Source organism: Castor canadensis, chromosome 1 (genome assembly GCF_047511655.1).
Source record: "Castor canadensis chromosome 1, mCasCan1.hap1v2, whole genome shotgun sequence".
In the NCBI taxonomy this organism is placed as follows: domain Eukaryota; kingdom Metazoa; phylum Chordata; class Mammalia; order Rodentia; family Castoridae; genus Castor; species Castor canadensis.
In genome coordinates, this window is record NC_133386.1 from 170,133,980 (window position 1) to 170,158,456 (window position 24,477).

At 38.1% G+C, this 24,477-nt stretch overlaps 2 protein-coding genes and 1 non-coding gene across 5 annotated transcripts in view; 2 read left to right on the plus strand and 1 right to left on the minus strand.

Annotated features, from left to right (window-relative positions):
* Positions 1-4,837, plus strand: part of Tcp11l1 (t-complex 11 like 1) — a 29,716-nt gene extending 24,879 nt beyond the window's left edge. For both annotated transcript variants that reach the window (XM_020157338.2, XM_074044028.1), the window contains exon 10: positions 1,006-4,837. In XM_020157338.2, the coding sequence (XP_020012927.2) occupies positions 1,006-1,208 (203 nt within the window). In that variant the 3' untranslated portion in view covers positions 1,209-4,837. The remainder of the gene's footprint in view (positions 1-1,005) is intronic.
* Positions 4,838-6,183: 1,346 nt separating this feature from the next.
* The window catches only part of Cstf3 (cleavage stimulation factor subunit 3), a 73,968-nt gene continuing 55,674 nt past the window's right edge, over positions 6,184-24,477 (minus strand). For both annotated transcript variants that reach the window (XM_020157343.2, XM_074044014.1), the window contains exons 6-21: positions 23,581-23,647; positions 23,466-23,500; positions 23,255-23,381; positions 21,465-21,542; positions 20,277-20,439; positions 18,360-18,469; positions 17,803-17,919; positions 17,335-17,409; positions 15,211-15,354; positions 14,455-14,557; positions 11,990-12,059; positions 10,600-10,795; positions 8,305-8,458; positions 7,538-7,632; positions 7,336-7,396; positions 6,184-6,900 (exon numbers count right to left, since the gene is read on the minus strand). In XM_020157343.2, the coding sequence (XP_020012932.1) occupies positions 6,698-6,900; positions 7,336-7,396; positions 7,538-7,632; positions 8,305-8,458; positions 10,600-10,795; positions 11,990-12,059; positions 14,455-14,557; positions 15,211-15,354; positions 17,335-17,409; positions 17,803-17,919; positions 18,360-18,469; positions 20,277-20,439; positions 21,465-21,542; positions 23,255-23,381; positions 23,466-23,500; positions 23,581-23,647 (1,798 nt within the window). In that variant the 3' untranslated portion in view covers positions 6,184-6,697. The remainder of the gene's footprint in view (positions 6,901-7,335; positions 7,397-7,537; positions 7,633-8,304; positions 8,459-10,599; positions 10,796-11,989; positions 12,060-14,454; positions 14,558-15,210; positions 15,355-17,334; positions 17,410-17,802; positions 17,920-18,359; positions 18,470-20,276; positions 20,440-21,464; positions 21,543-23,254; positions 23,382-23,465; positions 23,501-23,580; positions 23,648-24,477) is intronic.
* On the plus strand, positions 17,179-17,307 carry LOC141416686 (small nucleolar RNA SNORA51). Its single transcript, XR_012441301.1, has one exon. It is a non-coding gene; the product is annotated as a small nucleolar RNA SNORA51 (small nucleolar RNA).

Below are 24,477 nucleotides of genomic sequence, written 5' to 3' on the forward strand. Positions count from 1 at the left end.
CAGCAATGATTTTCTTTTTTTAATTAAAAAAATTTCAAAAAACCCTTCATTTTACCTGAGCTCTGCATTGTTCACAGTTTAATCTATAGGCCATTGAGAAGGAGGCTCTTGGAGATCCTGAAGGGCCCACAGAACATCAAGATTTATCTCCTGTAAATGCCGCAATGTACCCCGACCCAGCACAATTAAAAAAAAAAAAAAAAGATCTCCACCTTGGTAGAAGTACTTGTAAACAGACCTGTGGCTACCAAGTTACTTCTTGTCCTGCCATTCTGGTGGTTGCCTGATAGACAGTTACAGGTGCAGGGATAGAAACCAGCTCTTGGGTGGGAATGGTACAAGGAGCTCCACTTCTGGGTGAGGCTTCCAGCTCTGGGATCCTTAGGAACAGGGCACTAGGACTTCCATCAGCAGTTTCTCTGTCAATGTGCTTTTAGATTCAGAAAACGCAAGTTTGCACCTGAGAAGGCTGAGAGTAGGGGTTGGGACGTGGTTTGACTATTCCTTATTGTCTGTATTGCTTTTATAATAAAACACTGTACCACTGAGCTATACCCCCAACCCTCTTTTCTTTTCTGAATTTGGGATTCCTGCTTTATTTTTCCTTCTTTGTATGTGTTCTTCAGTGATAGCTAATGTTGGTCTCAGTGTGCCTTGCTCCTCTAAGAGCAGAACATGTCAACACTTCAGTCACCCTATAGTCATCCACACATGTTCTTGCCTTGCAAATATGTTTGGAGTTTGTCCTGGGGGTCAGGTCTCATATACCAGGCACTGTGCAGGAGAGAATGATGAGCAAGGTAAGTGTAGTTCCCACCTCGGTGACACAAGCCATCTAGAAGAAGAGGTTATTGCCATGGGGATGAATGTTCACAACTGTCTGATCTAGAGGTGGTGGGGAAGACTTCCCCAAAGAGCTGATGGTCAAACTAAGAACTGAAGTGTAATCAGAAGTTTGTAAGGTCAACTGAATGAAAAACAACTGCTCACTTTTTTCCATCACAGAATCCCGAATCCTGACTTTCTTGGAAACCTACCTTGCCTCCGGTCAGCAGAAGCCATTGCCCACCGTGCCTGGGGGACTGGGTCCAATTCAGAAAGAGCTGGAGGAAGTTGCTGTGAAATTTGTTCGCTTGGTCAACTATAACAAGATGGTCTTCTGCCCTTACTATGATGCAATCCTCAGTAAGCTCCGCCTCCCATCCTAATGTGAGCGTGCCCTACAGCAGCAGTGTTAGCCACTCGCCTCAGAGTTCCTGTTCTCCACTCTCCCGTGCTTTGGAAAATGGCTATGTAGTACATTTCTACTTAACAGCACTGATTCCAAAAGGAAGAATAGTGTGTGTCACTTTGCAAAGACTTGTTGAAGAATGCACTGAATTCTATTTTGAGGGATTGTATTTATGAGTGCAAGTTTACAAATCAAAGAAGCTTTCTGTTATCTCCAGTTTTATAGATAACACTCAGCTTTTAGTAGTTGACTGACTGCCTGTGTTTTCACTCTGACTCCATCAGATTGTAGCGGCTGTGTTCTTCCAAGAAGGTGGAACCTCCCTCTTCTGTGATCTGTGGGTAACTCTCCTTTCAGATGCCCCATGTTGATAGCCACCAAGAGTAAAAGGGACTAAGCCATGACTTGACCTCTCGTTCCTTCTTGCACAGCCTTCCCATTCCTCTCCCCTCTAGGTACTTTGGGCTAGAAGGACTATATATAGTCTTACCCCACACTCGCTCCATTTATTGCTTCCTCTGGCCTGGCCTAGCCAGGGCTCCAGAGCCCTTCTGTTCTAGAGCAGAGTTACTTTGAAAAGCTTGTTTGTTGGGCTGGGGATATAGCGCAATGGTAGAGCATTTGCCTTGCATGAGCAAAGTTTGATTCCCAGCCCTGCAGAATACACACACACACCCGGACATGGTGGCACACACCTGTGGTCTCAGCTACTCTAGAGACTGAGGCAGGAGGATTGTTTGGGCCCAGGAGTTCAGGGCTAGCTTGGGTAACATAGAATCTATCTTCCCCCCCACCCCCCCAAGTGTTCTTTTCTACAGAATTACTGCTGAGCCTGGATGATACCAGTTAAGATTGTTGGAGCTGGGCATAGTGGTGTATACCTGTAATCAGCACGCAAGAGGCTGAGGCAGGAGGATCACGAATTCAAGACTAGCCTGAGCTACATTAAAACAAAATAATAACAAAAAGACTCATGAGATCTAAAGAAAGGAAATTCTTTTAAACATTGGAAGTTATGGAGGAAATTTTCAAGATATATGTACATAGTGTAATAGGAAGAAGAGAAATATGTGGGAGTTTTATTGAAAAATTCACTCTGATACAATACAAAGATGTGTTTATTAAATTAGAATTCTGGAATTACATTGAGGTATTTTCAGGTAAAATAGTCCAACTTTGCAAATCTAGATGAGGAAGTCTTAGACAAAGCCCCAGTATTTGAGTAGTAATTTTCAAGGGACTTCAGTGACCTGAATCCTTGCTATGCCCTGTGACTGCGAGGGTACGTTGGATCTCACAATGATCTGTCCTGTTTAAAACAAAACTGTGTATACACAGAGTACATTTTAGACAGGGACATTGTGTTAGAAGCAGAGCCATGAGACTGTTGGAGTGACCTGCAGCTGCCAGAATGCAAGGACAAGACAATGCAAGGAGCCAGGCGCTGGCAGCCCACGCCTATAATCCTAGCTACTGGGGAGGCAGAGATAGGAGGATCGCAGTTCGAGGCCAGCCCTACCTCAAAAATACCCAACACAAAACAGGGCTGGTGGAATGGTTCAAGTAGTAAAGCACCTGAGTTCAAACCCCAGTACTGTGACCCCCTCCCAAAAAAAAAGACAATGCAAGGAATTCCTTTATTAATGTGGGAGTGGGCAAAGAGGAATGTTTGCACTATAGACTGTTTAATGATTCTAGGCTGTGAATGGTGGAAACCAGGTGCTGGGCTGGTGATGCAACCAAAATCCCAGCAATCACAGCACTCAGGAGGTGGAGGCAAGAGGATCACGAGTTCAGTCCAGCCTGGGCTACAGAGAAAGTTCCAAGCCAGCCTCAGCTATATAGCAAGACCCTGCCTCAAAAACACAGAGTGAATGATGAGAGCCGGGTGACATGCCTGTAACCCTGGCAGTTGGGAGGATGAGGGAGCAAGTGTGCACTATCAGTTCTGCTCCAAGGCTGCTGTTTGCATCAAAAATATGCTGCTTTATTTAAGTGGTCAGAAATTTTGACTGAAGGACAGATTTAGGACATAAGAGCCATTCAGTGGGGCTGGGGTGTAGCTCAGTGGTAGAGAGGTTGCCTAGCAGGCCTGAGGCTTTTCGTTTGATCCCCAGTGGCGCCCACTATCTGTGTGTTGGGCTAGCCTTGCTCCCTTAGGCCTCAGTATTTTCATGTACAGAATGGGATCACTACTAACTGCCACTGTTGCTGTGAGGACCAAGCTTGTGGCGATTAGAACGCTCTGTAGATGGCAAAGAGCTTCAAATTGCTTTGTTACCTAAGCCACATGTAACTTGTGGCTGAGGTGGCGGGTTGAGCAGCGGTACCGGCCTCCCCGGAGTCCAGCACATTTTCACAGGTTACGGAGGAGGCCTGCTTCCTGTGTCCCCCAGGCCGGCATTCACTTCCCTCATCTGCACTGCAGCTGCAGTTTCCTTTCCTCCCCGCCATTTCTCCTCTCCACTGCTTGCGGTGCTTGAACGGATGCTAAGGAGTACGGCTGCGAGAGTCACAGTTGCGGGCCCTGCTCACGTCCCATCAAAACCCCGCGGCGACAGCCTGCGCGTCCGCAAGGAGCTTTGCATTACACAGCGGCTGGGCTGCGAGCGCCAGCCTCAGATGCCAGGCACCCTGGGGAGAGCCGTCCCCACGCGGGCTCAGGAGCCCAAGGGGAAGCCATGCTCCCTTCAAAACCTAGGGACAAAATGTGGCTGTAGGCCGGGCCTGATGGCATGTCATCGATTTTGAAGTCACGTGTTGGCGCTAGTGTCACCGGTCACACTTCGATTCCCTGCGGCCCACTTTTAAGTTCATCTCAACTAAACATTGAGCACTTCTCAGTGCAACTTCCGACTTAAACGTAATCTTAAAGTAACACTTCTCTATTTCCGGTCTTACTCATGCTGCTTCTGTTTATTTTTGGGTTTTTTTTGGTTTTTTTTTTGCCGCACTGGGGTTTGAACTCGGGGCCTGCGCTTGCCAGGCAGGCCTCTACAGCTTGATCCTCTCAGCCAGCTCGGCCTCTGCTTTTTCATCTACCGCCTTCCTAATGCGCAGTTTGGTCAGTACTCGGGGAAGAAAGTTGTAAATGGCTGAGTTGCTTTTCCTCACTTTGTTCTGTTTTTCTTTTTGGGGGTGTGGAGGCTGGAGAGGACACAGGGTCTTACCAGACTGGCTTCGAACTCCTGGGCTCAAGCGATCCTCCTGCCTCAGCCTCCCGAGGAGCTGGGACTATAGGAGTGAACCACTGTGCCTACTGTTTTCTCCTTGACTTTTAGGCTTAAAGTTTGATAAACTGCCAAGTGTTGAATATTTGGCTTTATTTAAATCAGCATAGTACCTAAATTTTGTTACTGGTATGAATGATCTTTTACAACGCTTGAAATTTTTATTAAATAAAACATAAGTTCATTTGCTAGTCACAGTCAAGGAAAAACTACCAATTTAAATGAAGTTTGCTTTGGGAATGAAAATGTAAAAAATACTTAGGAATATGGTAATTATATTTTACTATTGTGTAAAAGAATTCTGAACATTTACATATTAACTATGGGCAATAGAGGGTTATACTATTGCTAAATAAATTCAGAATTATTGACCAAAGTCAGTATGCTGACAAAAGTGGAGTGTTTCTGTCTTTTCAGCAGCACAAGTAGATTGCTCCATTTTCCTTTACTTGTAGCTTATACTTTGGTAAGGATGTTTTAAGTCTGGTAGTAAAGACTATAGTTTAAAGCCAGTTTATATTTATCTATTTAATTTATTTACTTATCTAATTTATTTATGAGATGGGATCTCGCTATGTAGCCCAGATTGGATTTGAACTTGTGGTCCTCCTGCCCTGGCCTCCCCCGTGCTGTGATTACAGGCTCATGGCCACCACACCTGGTGCCAATTTTTAAATAGATTATTTAATCACATCTGAATTCAGGTTCTAGATTTACTGCTGCATTCGTGGTTTATGACAGTTTCTTTAACATAATACATTTCTTCCTCACTCCTTCTGTGTGGGAGGGGCAGTACTGGGCACTGAACTCACGGTCTCAGCTTGCTAGGCAGTTGCTCTGCCACTTGAACCATGCCCAGTCCTTTTGCTTTTTAGTTTTTCAGACAGGATCTCATGCTAACTTTGCCCAGGCTGGCCTCAGAATGCAATTCTCCTACCTTTGCCTCCCTATACAGGTGGGATTACAGTTGTGTATCACTATACCTGAGTCATTTTTGAGATAGGGTCTTGCTTTTTTGCATAAGCTGAACTTTAACCACTATCCTCACATTTCTGCCTCCAGAGAAGCTTCCTTTTTCTTTTTCTCCTTTCTGAGTTTTAGCTATCATTCTGAATCACACTTTAGGCTTAACTGGTTTTCTGTGTAAGTAGTTTTTCCATAAATGAGTTAAGAGGAGGTAAGTTTAATACTACCAAGGAACAAAATGCAGTTCTGCATTCCAAGTTTTTTGCTCACTGTAATTATAATTTGGTTAATTGGCTGTAATTGTCTTTGATATCTGTTTAGCTTGTGAAAAAAGGTACTTGAACACTGAACACCTTTTGAAAGATAGCTGATAGAATGAGACAGTGGGTAGTTGAAGGAATTCCCACACTTAAGTTGCTTTTAACAAAGATGAAAATTAAATCTTTTTTTTTTTTAGCAGTACCGGGGGGTTGAACGCCTCAGGGCCTCTTGCCTAGGCAGGCACTCTACCATTTTGATCTGCCTCAGATTTAATTAGGGGAAATTCATTAATATTTGAGGATTTATAAAATGTTTAATTTGCTTCTTAAAAACGTTTTCAGTTAGTACCAAAAAAATGCCAGGAAAGGACATGAGATTTAGTGTGCACACAGTAAGTACAAGATGACTCTTCCTTGTATTGTGGACTATTTAAAATGGTGTTGGGTGAATAATATAAAGTCCTAATAAAATCTGAATAAAAGAAACCGAAGGAAGCATGTTTTGAGATACTTTTATTTTTTGAAGGACTTTTAAAATTTTAAACTACAAAACAGACTCCATACATTCTGCCATAAATAAAAACAAACAATAAGGCAGGACTCTACATAAGCAAACTAAGAACAACTGTTTTTCAGAAAATGTGATAAAATGCTTTACAATCATCATAAGCCATCCAGTTTTTAAAATAAAACTGTGGAAAACTCACAAATCTTCAAGTGCACATACAAGACACCCTTGAAGAGGAAACAAAATGTGGTTCTGCCATTTTGTACTATTCTCACATTTTGTAAAACCTAATCTTGCTTAAAGCATAGGTCTGTTCCATATTCTAAAATTCACACAGGTTTTGTTTTTTTTTCTCAAAAACCATATGATAGAGGCACCAATGACAATACACCTTTGTTTCCAAGTATCTTGTAACAAAGTGTTGTCTCTTTTAAACATATGACTTAAGAGGCAAAAAGGGAATCCTGGGAGTTTCCTCTCAGAGGCAGGTTTTAAGACTGCCTCATCGAATTCGCTTCTGCTGCCGGGCTCTGTAAATGTCATGAACAGGGGGAACAACAGCCCCCTTTTCTTCATCTTCATCTGAATCTTCATTGGGCCTTTTGACAGCCTTGGTGAGTACTGTGTTACTTTCCACAGGGCCATTGCCTTCCACAGCTAGCTCGGGGGCCCCACCAGTAATGATCCTCACAGCTTCCTCAACAGCTATGGGGATGGAACAAAATGGATGTTAGAGGATGTTTAAAATTACGCCAGTGTGAAAGAATATGCATGTTCTATTTTGGATAGTGTGTAGCTCATTTCATAGTCTGAATTTTAGCAAAGTATGAGATAGTATTACTCTTGCTAAATTACATGAAAAGACAAGCTGATGTTAAAACTAATAAAATTATTTTTATAAGCCAGATGGGATGGTGCACACTTCCATGAATAGAAAAGATAAACCGTGATAACATTTTACTTAGAGTTGGACTGCGGGCAAGCCTCTCTCTTACAGAGGGCTCAGCTGGCTCCTGGCTTTTGCACTTCTGCAAATTGGCTAGTTGGCTTTAGAGGCTTAATAGCAAAGAACAACAATCTCTTCTGCCCAGGAGACAATAATGTGAATTACACACTGGCACTGGAGCTTTCATTACTCACTATTTGGTATCTTGCATCTTCGGAAAATTTCCATCAATTCATCCACTTGTACGAAAGGACCCTATTTAGACACAAAGAAATTTTAATCCCCTGTCATCTGACAAGTTAAAATAACCCTTTATATTTCCCATTGTACAAGAGAAAAAACGTGCAATTACTGTATCCTACAGAAGCAGTATCTCCATGAAAATAATGAACAAACCTGGAAACAGATGGGAGGAGGGAGAAGTTTCATCAAAACCACAGCTGCAGGGGGCACTGGAAACACTCCACCAGGGACAGGGTGTAAGCCTGGAGCTGTGAAAGCAAGAAAGTGGGGTGGAAGAGCTTCTGTAATGAAAGCTAAAATTAAGTACATGTCCATAATGATTTTCTATGTATCTGTTGCTTTATTCTGGACATTTTTAAATACTTTGTGTTTTACCTGCTTGACCCACCCAATAGGGTAGATAAGAAATGCAGTCTCCACCCTCTGGTCACTGGGAAGCAGAAGGTAGACAAGTGACTGTGTAAGGCAACCAAAGGGCTGCACTAAAGAAAATTTTTGTCAAAGCCTATTGCTGAGTCACACACATCATTTGTTCAGCAATCCTGTTTAAAATCAGTTATTCAACAGCATATTTAATCAGAAGGGCCTTGTTCAAAAAAGATCTAGAGGCACTATAGATCTAACTATAAATTGTAACATCACTGAAGTAAGTTTCCAGCTGTTTGAGTAATCTGCACAGAGCAGCATTTTTGAAAAGTCTTACGTTTACTACTAAAATGGGTTACTGGAATCTGGATCACCGAGGGTTTAGTTTTTAGGACGCTCTCAGTTCATCTGGTTCATAGATCACTGCTAAGTCACTTGTCACAGTAATCTTTAATAATTAACCTACAGTGGAAAAGACCATGTTAATCCCCCCACCCTGGATTTAAACTGGCAAATAAACCGAGGTCTGTACTGGATCTAAACTCATGGCTTACGTGCTAAATGTCGTGGCTGAAATGGAATCATCTGCTGAGTGTCTGGCTTAGGGTACTCTGGTTTTCTATCCACTTCATCTTTCAGAACAGGCACTATAGAAGGAGCTACAACTGGGTCTGGAATTATAGCTGCCAGCTTAGCACGGGAGACATCCTGAAAATGCAGAACAAAAGAATCCTAAACCCAAAAAAGGGTTTTATACAGTATAATGGTTTAATTCTACAATCGACGATACAGTGAGAATAATTGGGTTAAGACTACAGAAAAAGAATGGAGAGGGAAAAGCAAGAGTTTTAATAATGATAAAGACTGTTAAATATTCAGCAAGAAAGCTATTGGCTCTGAAGACCCAGTGTTTGTTTTATAACAACCGCAACCCCAGCTAGGAATCACTAGACTATGTTCCAGGAGGGACAGATGCAAGCTTTTGTGGGAAGTCATGAGGCTGGGCACCGACTTAGAGGAACATACAAGGTTTTACATATTCTTTTCACATCCCCTTCTCCAAGAATTGAACATCTCAGTTTAAGTGAAGTCCTGCTGCATGAAGGCTAAAATAAGGCTTAGCAGCACCTCCACTGGTTAGTAAGATTTCACTAATGAAATGAAAAATGATTCCCACAATACTGGTACAGGAGAGGAACACGTATTAAGCATTAATACGTCAGGCAGTTAGCCATTGTCTGCATTTCCTCTTTGAGGCAATTGGTAACTTCTGCATTATACAGAAGGGATGGAGCTCGTAAGAGAAGACTAGAAGTCCAGCATCTGACCTCAGGTTTGCAGTACACTGCAGTACCCTGCCAGGGCTGAGACTCTCTAAGGTGTGTCAGAGATGCACTACAGCCACCTGTTTGTTAACAGAAGAAGCCCTCTCCCACTTCATTTTCTCAAGATTTGCTCAAATACAATTCATGCCATCTGGAATTAAATGCACAAATATATATGAGCAGGTGCACTGGGGGTTGCTTTTCTCTGTCCCACTCACATGTACGTACCAGGCCACCCAACACCACGTGGCGAAACACATTAATCCTCATAGAAACAAAAGAGTAGAAACAGAAATACAAGATGGGAAAATCATATTCAAGAAGTAGTTCAAAATAATTTTTATTTTCATTAACCTTAATTTTCATTTTCATCTTGGGGAAGTTGAAATAGCCTTTTCTAATAATTCCAAAACTAAGTTCTAAAATGTCTTCGGTTTTCCTTTGAGAAGTAAAATAGAAGCAGAAACCACCCATTCCTGAGCAGTACTACCCTGAAAACCAGGATCCCCTTAGTTTAGAATAGGAATCTGGGACTAGTACGGAAAGGAGGCTTACCTTAAGGAAAAGGTCTGAAACTAAACATGGATACTTCTCAAAGTTTTTAAATCTGGTTCAAACACAGAATGAGACTCAGGCCAAAAGAGGGCAGTGAGGAAAAGAACAATGGTCAAGAACATTCTGATACTAGTTGGCTTACAGGGATCAACCAAGAACTCGTGTAGGGCTGGCAGAGTGACTCAAGTGGTAGACTTCCTGCCTAGTGTGAGGCTCTGAGTTCAAACTTCAGTATTGTCAAAAACAAAAAATCTTTTGTGTATATAATGCTTCCCTTTGGCTTTTCATCTGTGTCTTTGTTCAGATGGTAAAAAAAGATTTAAAAAATGACAGAACAATGGTTTTCTTAGCAAGTTTCATAGACATTAATCTTCCCTCCTGGACTAAACAGGTTCAAGGAGAATTGTTTTCCTATGACTCAGTAATCTGCATAGATGAGTTCCACTCCTAGATAAGCCATTTCCCCTGAAGGCCACCAAAGGAGAACTGTTTTAAGGATATGAATCTCTCAAGGATCTTTATGGATTTAATGAGCTGTCATGTTTCTTTATTAGATCTTACAAAATATGCAACAGGAACTACATTTAGTTTAAGATCTGTCAAAACATGTTCATCCAATTTGATAAAAATTATTAGAAAAAAGTAGTACCTAAGATAACATTCAGATTTTCTTTTGCTTTTCTTCCCCCCACACCTTTTCAATCTGCTCACTAAACACAACATATATAAGACATTGACAATTTCTTGGACACAATGAAAGTGTGTGCTACATTTCAAGCATTTAAATTTCATTTTGTTCAGCTACTTCTCATAACTCATGTTTCATAAACCAAGGAAAATCACTGAACTTTTTTCTTGTTTTATTAATATGTATTTCAGAATTTGTTTTAGAATAAAAGTTATCCATGAACTCTTCTAAAACACTGGGAAAATGAAGACACTACAAACATCTTGATCCTAAGTACATACCTTATAACCCAGGGCTTTTAGTTCACTTGCAGAGCAAGGATATAAATCCATGAATTTGTATCTGTCTACCAGTAAAGCTGTTTCTTTGCCTTCATACTCTTCTTTGAATGCTGTAAACCGTCTTTTTTCCACTTTGAGTATACTAGCTAAATCACCAATATTACTTTCAAAAGCTAGAAATCGGGCCCAGATTTCCCTGTAAAAAAAATTAATCACTACTTAGTTATTCTGGGTTTGGGGCAAAGAGTCTTAATTTCTCCTCTTTTCTTTCTAAACTATAAAAAGCTTTTTTATTATAAAGCTTCCCAAACTATAGGAAAATAGAATATTATAATGAATACTTTCATATCATTACCCAGGTTCAATAATTGCCCAATTTTGCCATGTGTTTAATCTTATTTTTGCTTAAGTATTTGAAAGTCAACTACAGATATAACACTTCTCCCTAAACATTTGAATATTTAAGTCCTTTTCTGAGTTCTAACTTTTTTAGCACACCGTCCTATTCTTTGTAGCCAATAAAAGAGGTCTTAGGCAAGGTAAACAGCAGCTGGAAAAGTTAGAAGAGGAACCTCTGCAGACTTCTAGTTTCTCCTGAACAATATGGCTTCATCATTTTATTTAATGGCACGAATTATGATGCAAAATACATTCTTCATCCAATGTATTAATTTAAATATATTTTAAAGTCTAATATGCTTCCTTTATTTTTTTGCCATTAGTTTGGCTCATTAGAGACAAATTGGTGCCTCATACATTGTTCTTGCAGCCCAAACTAATGCTCTGACATTACTTAAATGACACTAAGCACCTTTGCACTAATATAGTGCATATAGGACTACTGCAAAACACTTTACGCTGATAGCTATAACTGTGACTCAGTCAGAAAGGGAAGATTAGTCAGGTTATGAAATTTGCCCACTGTCTTGTGTGCTGAGCTGGAATCTGAACCTATGATGCCAAAGCCTTACTAGTTCATGTAACTGCTATACTGTGTTGTTCTCTGGTAAATTGACAAGAGACAAAATCATAAATCAGGGACATAATATATAAAAAAAGTCTTAATACAGAAGAAGAAGCTTTGCTTTTCAGTAACGGAGATAAATTTCAGAACGCATCTCTAACATACATAGCAGTTTTAAAGGTATGTTAAACTGGAAACATTGAAATATTCAATAATAAATTACAAAGGCATCTCTCAAAACAATTCTAATCATTATGCAGAAAATACTCTTAAACAGGTAGAAAGAAAACATTGAAAGTAGGAGCTTTGCGAGAGAAGGGAAATTTCTCCTGAAATTCAGTCAAGCAAACATTCACCCCACAGATCACAGATCGAGTATTAAAGCTGCCCTTAGAACCTGACCAACACATTTTCACAATGGCTTACCCAGACTTCTCGGGAGGAAGGCTTCCAGACGTTAAAACTCGTTCAAACAAAACTCGGGTATTATTGTCCTCTAGGATATTTTTAAAAATTTAAATATTAAAAAAATCAGTTTTACAATTCAACAATGTATTTTCACAAGCATAATCGCAATTTATCCTCACAAAAGTCCTATGCAGACAGGTAACTATTTTTACACCTGATATCTACAGATGAGGAAATGAACCAACAGTGAGTTGGCTCATTGTTACTGCCTAACATCTGTCCACTTGTCTGTAGTTTAGTTTAGCTCTCCTCTGTGCTACAGTGCAGTTGTAATGCATACTGTGATGTGTGAACCAGGGTCCTATTTGCCTTTTTAAAATAATGATATTACAACAGTCAGATTACTGATATTTTAAACATACATCCAGTGTGAACGAAGGTAAGTTCAAAGTTAGATATAATTGAGTTTCTTATTTTAACTTTCTTATTTTACGGCACCAAGACTATGTTTAGCTATTTTATATTTTGCTTCCTTGTAGAGATAAAATAATATCCAGGTTGGGTGGGGGGTAAATGTGCAAATAGTAAATGAATTAAGGGAATAGTTGCCAGAGTAGGTTAAATTTTAAGTCTTAGGAGCTCCTCTGTAGCTGAATGTATGAAAATGACTCTTCCCTAAATTGTAAGTGATTTTTTAAAATTTAAGAATCTTGCAGTAAATCTATAACAGCCATTAAATTGTACACTTAAAATGGGTGCACTTATGACACATAAATTATATCTCGGTAAAATTTTTTTTCAAATCTAGCAGAAAAAATAAATAAACGTAAAATAAAAACTCCTGCAAAGCGGTTGGTTTTTATTGCTTCAGGGTGTTATTCAATTTCCTACATGTTCATAAGCAAGATAAACCCAGGAGAGATTAACTGTGTTCAGCCAAAGCAGACGGCGCCATAGTCATGCCATTCAATTCAACATACCATACTTTTTAAATGTTAAGTAAATCTTACGTTTTATCCTTCTTGCTTTATTCTAAACTTTGCTTCAAACGTATCTTTTCCCATTCCATACAACCTTCCCCCTGCCTACTACGTGCTCTGCTCTCTGGGTAATGCCTACTCCTCTTTCTTTACCTGCCTAACTAACTACTGCTCATCTTTCAAGACCCAACTCGTGCCCTTCTCTGTGACGCCCTTAGGACAGCACTGTCCAACAGAAATATTATGCAAACCAAATATGTAATTTAGGTTTCTTACTAGCCAAATTAAAAGAGTAAAGTGAGGTAAAATTAATTTTAAGGTATTTATCCCAGTATATCCAAATTGTCATTTTACCATGTAAACAATATGAAAAATTATGAAGATATTTTATATTCTTTTTTTTGGTACTAAGTCTTTGCAGTTTTCTCATGAATCCTATGAAAGGTATTTTTAGTATGACTAGTCTGCAGATGAGAAAACTGCGATTTAAGATTATACACCTAATCTCATGTACGTGTAAATCTGATTTTTCTTTTTTCTTTGTGACACTGGGGTTTGAACTCAGGGCTCCATGCTTGCAAAGCAGGTTCTCTATCCCTTGAGCCATACCCCCAGCCCAGCAAATTTTCTAGGTAGGCTCTATACCACTGAGCCACACTCCCAGCCCTCTAGTGATTATTCTTAAACCAACTTTTATACAACATTAAAATTTTTTGGTTTCCTGAATGACCAATAACTACACTAAATTTTATTTACACAAACACACGCATGCACACACACACACACGAATAGATGAGCTACCTAGTGCCTGATACATGGTAAGAATTCAAAAAAGAATGGCTGTATTGGGCTTGAGGCGTGGCCCAAGTGGTAGAGTGCTTGCCTTGTAAGTGCAAGATCCTGAATTCAAACCCCAGTACCACCAAAAAAATAATAAATAGCTGTATTACTGTTATTACAACAGAATAGGAAAATAAAGATGCTAATGAAAATGTTTCTTTTAAAAATTCTTCCCCATTAGCTCAAAGCATTAGAGGGTTTTTGTTTTAATATTTCTGTTTTTCATTTTTTTTTGTTTTTTATGGTGCTGGGGACAGAACCCTAGACCTCATACATGCTAGGTAAGTGTTCTACCTCTGAGCCACATCCCCATCCCTAAAAGGCTTTTCTGTCTGCTCCCCCTCAGGCAGTAAGTTGCCCAGAGTTATCAGAGATGGGTATAAACAACTCCGTGTCTCCTAACTCCCCCTTTGCTGCTGCATTGTCTGGCACTAATAGTACTTTTCTGATCAAAAATCATTCTTCAGAGTCAAAAGGAATCTACCATTATTCAAAAAATACAAATTTATGGTTAATAGGCTACAAATTATTTCTTAGGTACCTATCAAGTACCCAGTTCTGGTGTGATATCATAATTATAATATGTTCAAGAAAAAAATACAGCCAGCAACATAATTTCAGATGGTTTAAGATTAACTATTACAGATTCTAGAATCAACTTACCATTGAGGTGAGAGAGATAGTCAATATAAGCCAAAACATATTCTGGAATGTCTCCATATTTCTTTAGTCCCAGCTCAAAAATCTTAAAGGCAACAGATTTATCCTAGAAGCGAAGATAATAAAGTACTGATTTCCATGAAATTTCAGATAAGAGTCTCAAAAGAATATTAAAACCACAATACCCAAATATGACAAGGTACAAAAGAATTAAAATGGAAATTAAAGTCATGTTAAGTAAAAATTGCCAAGCTAAAAACCAGTTAAGGGGAATCAGGTCCAGAAATATGGGGCTTAAGGCTCCACCCAGTGGCACATGCGCATAGTCCCAGCTAGTTGGGAGGTTGAGGCAACTGGATTATTTGGATCTAGGAGTTCAGGACCAACATGGCAATACTGTGAGACCCTGTAGGTTTAAAAAAAGGAAAAGAAGGGGCTGGAGGTAGAGCTCAGTGTAGAGTGCTTGCCCTAGTATGCTTGAGGCCCAGGGTTAAATCATTAGTACAATAATAAATAAATAAACAAATAATTCAACATGGATAAAAGAAAACAAATGAGATGTGGAGTTTACTTAGGCATAAATTAGCATACAATGGGTATTTGGATAATGTTCCATATAATTTTATATAGATACACTTAGACTTTCTTTATGAAATGGAACAGTTAAAGCATAATGACAGAATTAGGACTACTTTTAATTAATACATCTCAGATGAAGGAAATTATTTCATCTTTATATGTATGTATTTCAATACTTACCTTACTACAGTAATATTCCATGAGTGCTGCAGTAACATAGACATGATGGCGGGTTCTGGTATCCTCTCTTGCTTTTTTAAATATCATTCTTCCAGATTTGATACCTTCTGCTCTCCTTGCAAATTTCATATATTGGATATATACCTATGATAAAAAAACAAAACAAAAACAAAAAGTATTTGTATTCTACAAGTTACACAGAATGTGTATCCAGTACCAGCTCACCTAATTCCTATGCTAATGTTTCCTGTATAACAAAGCAATTCTGACTATTTAAGAAATTAGAAAGCAGGAGTATAGATAGTAAACTACTTAAATCCATTATTTTTTTAGAGATACATGCTAGTTAATTTGCTTTTACTTTTTACTGAGACATAATTTATATATTATCCCCAAATTCATCTTTTTAAAGTGTACAATTCAGTGGTTTTCAGTTTAATCACAAGACTGTACAATTATTGCCACTAACTCTAGACTAAGTGAATTAAATTTTAAGGGGGAATTTGATCCCAGCACCAGAATAAGTTTTAAAAAAATAAAATTTAAGGGGGGAAAAAGTGAAAGTACTAGAAAACACACCATGAATTCTGATATCTAAAAAACTCAACACTTGACTTAATCCAAGGATGTTTTACAATATATGTGTAACTTGACATTTTCTTGGCTTATTTAAAATGTCTACTCCTCTGTTTTTCCAAAGGCCATATAATGGAACTTCACTGATAAACTAAGAGCCATTTTACACCTTGCTCCCAGCAAGTTAACATTTGTTTATGAACAAACAACTGTAGGGTCCTGATTTGCACATTTTGATGATGTCAAGCTATGTTGCTCAGGTTTTTTTTTTGTTTGGGGTTTATTTGGCGGCCTTGGGGCTTGAGCTCAGAGCCTCACACTTGCTAGGCAGGCACTATACCACTTGAGCCACTCCACCAGCCCTGTTTTGTGCCAGGTATTTTCAAGATAGGGTCTTGAGCACTATTTGCATGGGCTGGCCTCAACCATGATCCTCCTGATCTCTGCCTCCTATTACAGGCACAAGCCACTGGCACCCAGCTATGCTGCTCAGTTTCGAAGCATGGATGAATGAACTACTGGTTTCTGAAGGAAAGGCGTTTAACCTGCTTTGTCATTATATTGCTGGAATCTAGAACAATGAATAGACTCCAGCATGTCTGCAGTCTATATATTTGCTGAGTAAATTTTAAAATGATGAATAAATATGAACATTTAGAACAGTACAATCCCAACATAAACAAGCAAAATGGCAGTGCAGCTGTAGTTGACTTGGGGAAGCAGGTCTGCGGTGCGGCCAGCAGGCCTGACCCTCGCCTACCACTGAAAGAACGATAGTGCACTTCTGCAGAATCTCAGACTTTGAAAGCCACTACCATACAGCAGTTTTCAGGATAAAGTGAGTTCTGTGCCATCTGTTGGTTTCTCCTGCCTCTATTTTTAAAATAAAATAATTAAGTTTAAAACAGTGTCCCATTATATCAGTTAGGCTATTCTCCAACTCAGGGGCTCAAACAATCCTTCTGTCTCAATCTTCCAAGCAGCTGGGACTACACTTTTGCATCATATGTGCAGGGTGCAAAGCAATGTTTATTAAGCAACATCATATGGCATAAAGTGGTTCAAAACCATGACCTCAAGTAAAATGTGAGTGAAAACCTCTCTGTGACTATTTTATACTGCTGTATTCCAAAGAAAAAGAATCTAGTGGAGTTCATATCAGTATTTGCTAGGGATTAGGGCATGGGAAGGGTCGCCTACAAAGGGTCACATAAGGGAATTTTGTGGGGGTGAAGGAAGTGTTTTGTATCTTGATTGTGATGGCGGTCCCATGATCAATGTTAATTTTTCAAGGCAACAAAAACAGTGAATTTCACTTTCATATAAATTAAATTTTTATGTTGTTAAATCAGATTGCAAAGGTGGGAAAAAAAGACTTAAAAAGTTATTTATGGCTTCCGGGTGCCTTACCACAGAATGTGTTCTTATACTATATAGAAGGAGGAGGGAAAGTAAACCTACCCCGTATACACCTAGGTCCAGGCCCTGTGCATGGTCTGTATTGTGAATGGGAAGACATGGGGTAGGAGAAAAAAACAGTTAACTCACCAAAGTGGGGTCAATATCCTCAATTGACAGAAGTCTGTTATATATACTGTGAACCTTCTCATATTTCATGCGACTCTAAGGTGGTAGAGAAGAAGTGAAAAAAAATACATTCATTAGCAAGCATGATCTGAGCTTTAAAGAATCCATAAACTGCACTCACCCCCCCTCCCAACACAATGGCACCTACATCGAGCATAAATTTAATATGAACTGAGGTTCACTATATTATTTCTGGCTACCAAAAGCAATATGTCTGGGAAAGAAGCATCTAGAAAAAAATTTAGTTTTGCAGTAAAAAAATCAAATTGTAAGTGCTGGGTGTGATAGTACACACCTGTAAACTAGCACTCAAATGGCTGAGGTAGAAGGATCATGAATTTGAGGCCAGCCTGGGCTATATAGCAAGACCCTGTCTCAACAACAACAACAAAAAAATCAAATTATAAGAAAAGTCCTAAACATACTCACCTCTTCATAATCTGCATATGCAAAATAAAGGAGCATATTCTTTTTCAATAAAGTGCTTATAGCTCTTTCATATATATTAGCAGCTTCATCACTAAATAATTTGGCATTATTCATATCCTAAAAGAAAAGAAAGCTTACTCTCAAAAATTTTAATATAGATAAAAGAATAAAATTAATAAAACTGTTTAGTTTATTTATGTTATCTAAACACACACACAGACACTCGTTCACTCATTTCTGGATTTTAAAAAAATTCCAAAGACTTCTTTCTTTTTTGGGGGAAAGTATAGGTATTTTCAAACCCAGGGCTTCTACCACTAAGCTACACTTCCAGTCTCCACTATTCTTACAGAAGACTCATGCAAAAGCTTTAAATGTTTTATAAAATTTTAATACAGCCATTATATTTTAATTTTGACTAAGGAAGTCTAATCACGAATGTCACCAAGATTCATACTGATATAAGTTTAAATTTTTCAACACCTATACTTAATCACCGAAATCATTGCTGTATGAAAATCACAAGAAAGCTAATGATGAAGGGGAGGAATACTCACTCCCTTCTCTGCAAGCAGTTTACTTGATTGCTCCAGGTACTGGGCAGCTTCGTACCAAATGTCAGGGTGATGGCCCAACACTAGCAGGCACTGTTCATAAGCAAACATAACTAAGGAAAGAGACACAAACAACATTCAATTAAAAGAAATACTCTTTGTAAAACAATCAATATAAGCATCACAACGAAATTACTAGGCTCAGATAGGGTCTTCAATGAATGAATGAAAAACTAGAAACAAACATTTCCGGCACCATCATCCACCAAAGCTCTATCTGTCCATTATTTACTAAGTTAATATTTACTGAGCACCAGCTGATATCTAAAGTGAAACCTGAAGAAGGGATGGAAGCTGGTCAGATGAGAAACAAGTGGATCAAGGAAAGGCCAGGAAGAAATACAAAATTGCTGTAGGCAAAGGAAATGGTATTTTCCTACAGTGAATGAGTGAGCAAGGCAAAACGAATTCAATGAAGTTTCAAATTCTAGTCTAGCAGTGGCAGAGTATTTTGTGTCAGACTAACCCTCCTGGAAATAGAAATTATAAGCTGAAGACTGGGGCTTCAGCTCTGTGGTATAACAAGTGCTTAATATGTATGAGGTCCTGGTTTCAATTCCCAGCACTTCTCCTCCCCCACCAAATATACTGAAAACTAAAAAAGAAATTATGTATATATATATATACCCCAACGTTTAAAATATACTGGAAAGTGACCAAAAAGAAGCAGAAACCAGAATAGATTGAGCCCTTGAAAAAAAAAAGAACACTTTTCCTTAAAAGGTACACCCATGTGTATGCAGTGCTCAGTTACCTGGAACTCAAGTCAAATTCTACAGTCTTACTGAGTTAAAGTAACATAGAATTCTAGGCTGACAGCAGCTGGAAACTGAGGGGGGAAATCTCCAACAGGAAAGAGCCAGAACTTAAAAGTCTGGGCACAAACATCTTCAAATAGTTAGCTGATTCTTGAAATGTACAAACACAGGAAAGAATATAGAGTTCAGCAGAAAACAAAGCTGAAGGGCTGAAAGAGTTGAATAGCTATCTCAATAGATACCTATAGGAAACTGAATTTGGAATTGGAATCCTACTCAGTTAAATGGTCTGGGTAAACACGTTGGACTTTCCATTACGTTTTAGGAGTAAAGACGATGTCCCAGGACTAAGGAATTTACCCTGAGATCAAAGATAAAAAACTAAAACAGACCCATCTTAATAGTATAAAAACAAGCCTCCACAAAGTCCAAATGGTCTATAAGTAATTCAATTCCTGGTAAATGAGACTCAACATTCTTCAGAGAAACATAACAGAATCCAGAATCTTTGTACATTTGTAAAATGTATAAAAGAAAAATATTTAACTCTCTGGACATGTGATGAAACATGAAATGTCACCCATAGTCAGGAGAAAAAGCAAAGGAAAGCAACTCCACGATGGCTGATGGCCACGAGGACTTCATAACTATAATGATAAGTATGCTCAAGGATCTAAAGAAAAAGATAATACATGGAGACTCAACAAAGCAAACTTTATAGAACTGCAAACACAGTATACGAAATGAAGAATGTACTGGATGGGCTTAACAGCAAATAGGACATCATAAAACAAAGGGTTAGTGAACATGGAGATAAATCTAGACATTATTATTATTTCTTTATATTCTAAAGAATGTAAGAGAAAAAAAGATTCAGGGATAAAAATCAACCTCAGCTGGTGCTATTGTGCATTCCTGTAGACCAGCACTTGGGACGCCAAAGCAGAAGGATCACTAATTTGAGTGTAGCCTGGTCTGTGTGTGAACTTGCTGGGAAGACAAAACCAAACCAAAAATATCTAGAGCCTTAAGAAATCTATGGGGTAATGTCAAGTGGCCTACCATAGATGTAACTGAGTATCAGAAGGGTTAATCCTAGTACCTCTTTTGGTTATGAGAGTCTGATCCTCTGTGCGAAGAGGGTTGCTCTTTTCCCATTGTATGTACTTCTTCCACATGTCTACTTGCTGTGCTTCTTGAGGAGTATTCTGAGGAGGCACCGAAGGAGCATTGCGATCCAAGCCTTTCATTACTGTCTCATATTCCTAAGCAACAAGCATTGCAAATTCTTTGGTAAGCTTGGAACAAGTCAGATACATGATGTGGAATTGATCACCTTGGAATACTTGTTCAGAAAAATGCCTGTTATTCTCAAATACAGCTTTGTTAATATAACAAAGAGTAGGGAAAATTAAGAGTAGGGAAAAAGATAGCAGTATTACCCACAACAAAACAGGTTCCCAGGAATGGGTGAACACAGGCCCTCGCTGCAGGTGATGTAGGAGGGTCACTCTTCAGGATGTAGGAATTGACAAATTAACACGACTGAAAATCTGGTAGCATTATTATTATCATCTTTGGAGAAATGTGTCTTTTAAAATTTCAAGTTTGTATTAATTGACTATTTTTCCTAACTTCTAAGAGTGTCAATGAATGAATACAAAATCTCTCTGAGAGCTATGTTATTTTATAACCATATGCTGACCACAGAGTGGTCAGTACTCAGATATGAGGGAAAGGATATCAATTACTTCATCAGTTCTAGGTAAATTCTATTTCTACATCCTCTGTTCCTATATTTTGAAAATTTTTTTTCCAAGTCCAATTTATTCTATTTCATCTTTTAACATAATTGCAAAGAAGTATTTTATGTCAAATATATCATCTCTCAGATAGATGACATAATGTTAATTAACTACAATTAATAGTCATTGGCTAGAAATGCTACTGATTGAAAGTATCAAAAGTAATACCAGACAGGAAAGTCTTGCTATAAACAGATTCAACAATCACTAAAATAAATGGCCTTAGCTGGGCACTGGTGGCTCGAGCCTGCAATCCTAGCTACTCAGGAGGCAGAGATCAGGAGGCTCATGGTCTAGGATAGCCCAGGCAAATAGTTCTTGAGACCATATTTTGAAAATACCCAACACAAAACAGGGTTGGTGGAGTGGCTCAAGTGGCAGAATCTCTGCCTAAAAAGCATGAGGCCCTGAGTTCAAATCTTAGTCCTGTCAAAATAAATAAATAAACAAAAAAATAAATAAAATGGCCTTATGAGATTTTATACCTTTGCTACACGCCTAGCATTCATGTAGTCTCTACTCCGATCTTCAATCATTTTTTTAGCTAAATGAATGTTGATGCCCTAAAAACAAAACAAAAATAAAATTATGCATTATTGTTATTATTGCAGTTCTAAGGATCAAACCCAGGTCCTTATGTATGCTAATAAAGTAGAAAAGTGATCTACCGGTAACCACATACCCAGCCTTAAAACAGTATATTATTTCTCAATTAAGTAGACTACTTTTAAAAATGAGATGGCAGTAAGTTTCTATGTATCAGGAATTTTTAGGAACAGGAAGCCATTTGGAAAGAGTCAATTATTTCATATAAAATTTTACTAATGAGGAACGATATACAGACTCATCAGGGTAAACAGCCATGACTCTATCTATCTATCTATCCTTTTGCTAAGTCTACATAGGTTAAAAGGGAAAAAAATAGCCATTCATACATAGTAGTTTTCAGTGTGTAGTCTAAAGATTCTTAGCCCTCAGGCTTTTTGGGGGGGCCCATGAGATCAAAATAATTTTAACATAATTCTAAGACAGTCATTGCCTCTCTCACTAATATACAATGGAGTTTCCCAGAGGCTACATGACATTCAATATCATAAATGATTGAATTTAGGAGCAAATATGAAAATCTGTTCCCTATTAAGCTAGAAATTACAGATTTATAAAAATATAAAACAATGTCATTCTTATTTTGAAAAACATAGGTTTTTTTCTCCCCCTCAAAAAATGCTACTTAGGCTAAAATATACGGGGCTTATTACTGCTATTTTTAATTGATTTTATAAATATCATGAAAAATTTGCAGTTTTAACTTCCAATATGTCAAATATTGATAGATAATACAGCCACATTAGCTACACTAAAATTAATAGTTCCTTGTGATCTTTAATAATTTTCAAAATCCCAAGACCGAAAAATGAGGGCTAGGGATGTAGCTCAGTGGTTGAGTGTTTGCCTGGAATGCACAAGGCTCTCAGTTTGATCCCTAGTATCACAAAAGAACAAAAACATAAACGAAGACCAAAACCTTTGAAAGTCACTGCTCGTTCCTATGAAGAAAGAGTTCCACTACCCTATCTAATTTTTCCAATCAAGTGTTTGTGTGAGGAACTATGAGAGAGCTTAGTTGGCATGCATATTTACGTATTTGGCTGATTAGCTTAGCTGGTTAAAGCATATACAATGTCACAAAGATCTTAGATGGTAGTCCCACATCTCACAAATTGAAAACAATAATCCCATCACTAGAATTAGATGAAAACAGCATATAGCACCTGTCATTGCTACTAGAAGAATAATTCTAAAAAGATATTTCACAGAAGATCAAGGGCAATGGGTATGTATGACTATGTAAATATGGCTTAGCACTGAATAAAAATAGTTTTATAAGAATTATAGTTCTCCTAGAGTATCCTCTAAAAAATAACAACACTCATATGGAGACTCCTAAAGCCTTGCAAAAAAACATATCCCTTTCATTATAATCAATATGAAAACAGACAATGTGGGTAGGGGGTGTAGTAGAGTGGTAGAGGGCTTGCCTAGTATGCACCAGGCCCTGGGTTTGATCCACAGCACTGTAAAATAAAAACAATGAAACAGACAATATGCAACACTCATATCCAGATACCTAATACTAGAGAAAGGGTATATTCACAAATTCACATGGATATACATTAAAATGGCTTGAGGCTGAGAATGGATCAATTGGTAGAGCACTTACCTAGAAATTAAGATGGCTTGGTTTATAATAACAAACTACTCTAGCCTAATTTACCTCTTCATACTTGTTGTAGTCTCTCCAGAGTTGCTCAATGTTAATCATTGGATTAACACAACCTCGTTGATAAACTCTTCGAACAGCCGTTATTCTCTGATTTTCTGCATAAGATCCAACAGCTTCCCTGAGATTGGATAAAAAAAATGCTATTAACTATATTATAGCTAAATCAACTGTTTATATCCTTAAAAGTTATAAAAATACTTACACGCCTTTTAAGAAATTGATGTAATCTACCCAAATCTAAGAAATAAAACAAAATGTTAATATTTGTCTTGATATTTTCAAATTCAAATGTAAATATTTAAAATTTTTAATTCTACCTGATAGGACATAATTTCCATTCCAATTTTATCCAGTGCAAAGTCATATGCTTGAGCCATTTTTTCTCTGAAATGAATGTGAAAGCCACATTTTTAAAAATTTGTCATCAACACGTATCTATAATTAAAATATAACTTCCAAACATATGATCAGAATACTATTTGAACCTTTTTTATAAGCAAAAAAGACATCTTTGGAAGTATATGGAGTTCTTTTGTGTTGTCAGGGTCATTACTTTACGTACTTTGCTTCTTTTGTTTACTGCTTATAAGCCTAATGATAAGGCCCATGTCTTATTCATTTTTATATCCGTTACTTTGCCTAATTTCATATATATCTGATTTAGGTGTGGAAATAAGTGGTTCTCTAATTAAGGAGGAAAGTAATGTCTGAAGATCTATTAGCTTGGAAGTGAAATTTGGGGTAGAAGAACTTCAAATAAGACAAGAAAGTGTAATAAAGAAAAGATAGTAAAGATAGAATTCTAATCACAGAAATGACTTGGCTGTTTGCTATATGCAAAGTAGGGTCTGGGAAGGTCCACTATTTAGACACAGCGAAGCGAGGTCTGGTATAAGTCAGTGGGGAAGGCAACTACTAACAATCGCCTTGGGTTGATTCAGTGGCACACTGTACTGTAACCTGCCTAGAGTGGTATCAGGACAAGTATGAAGATACTTTTTGAAAAAGTTTGACAAGCCTGTCACCAAATTGGTTTGGTGTTGCAAATACACAGTGCTTCAATAAAGAAAGGCTTTGTATGATTCATTTTTCCAGAATAAGGCCATGACAGTGGCTTTCTTTGAAGCTCTTTTCCTGATTTCTTGGAGAATCCTAACTTTTCAAATATTTAAGTCTCTTCCCACCTGAGCTAAGACACAAGAGACAGATAATGT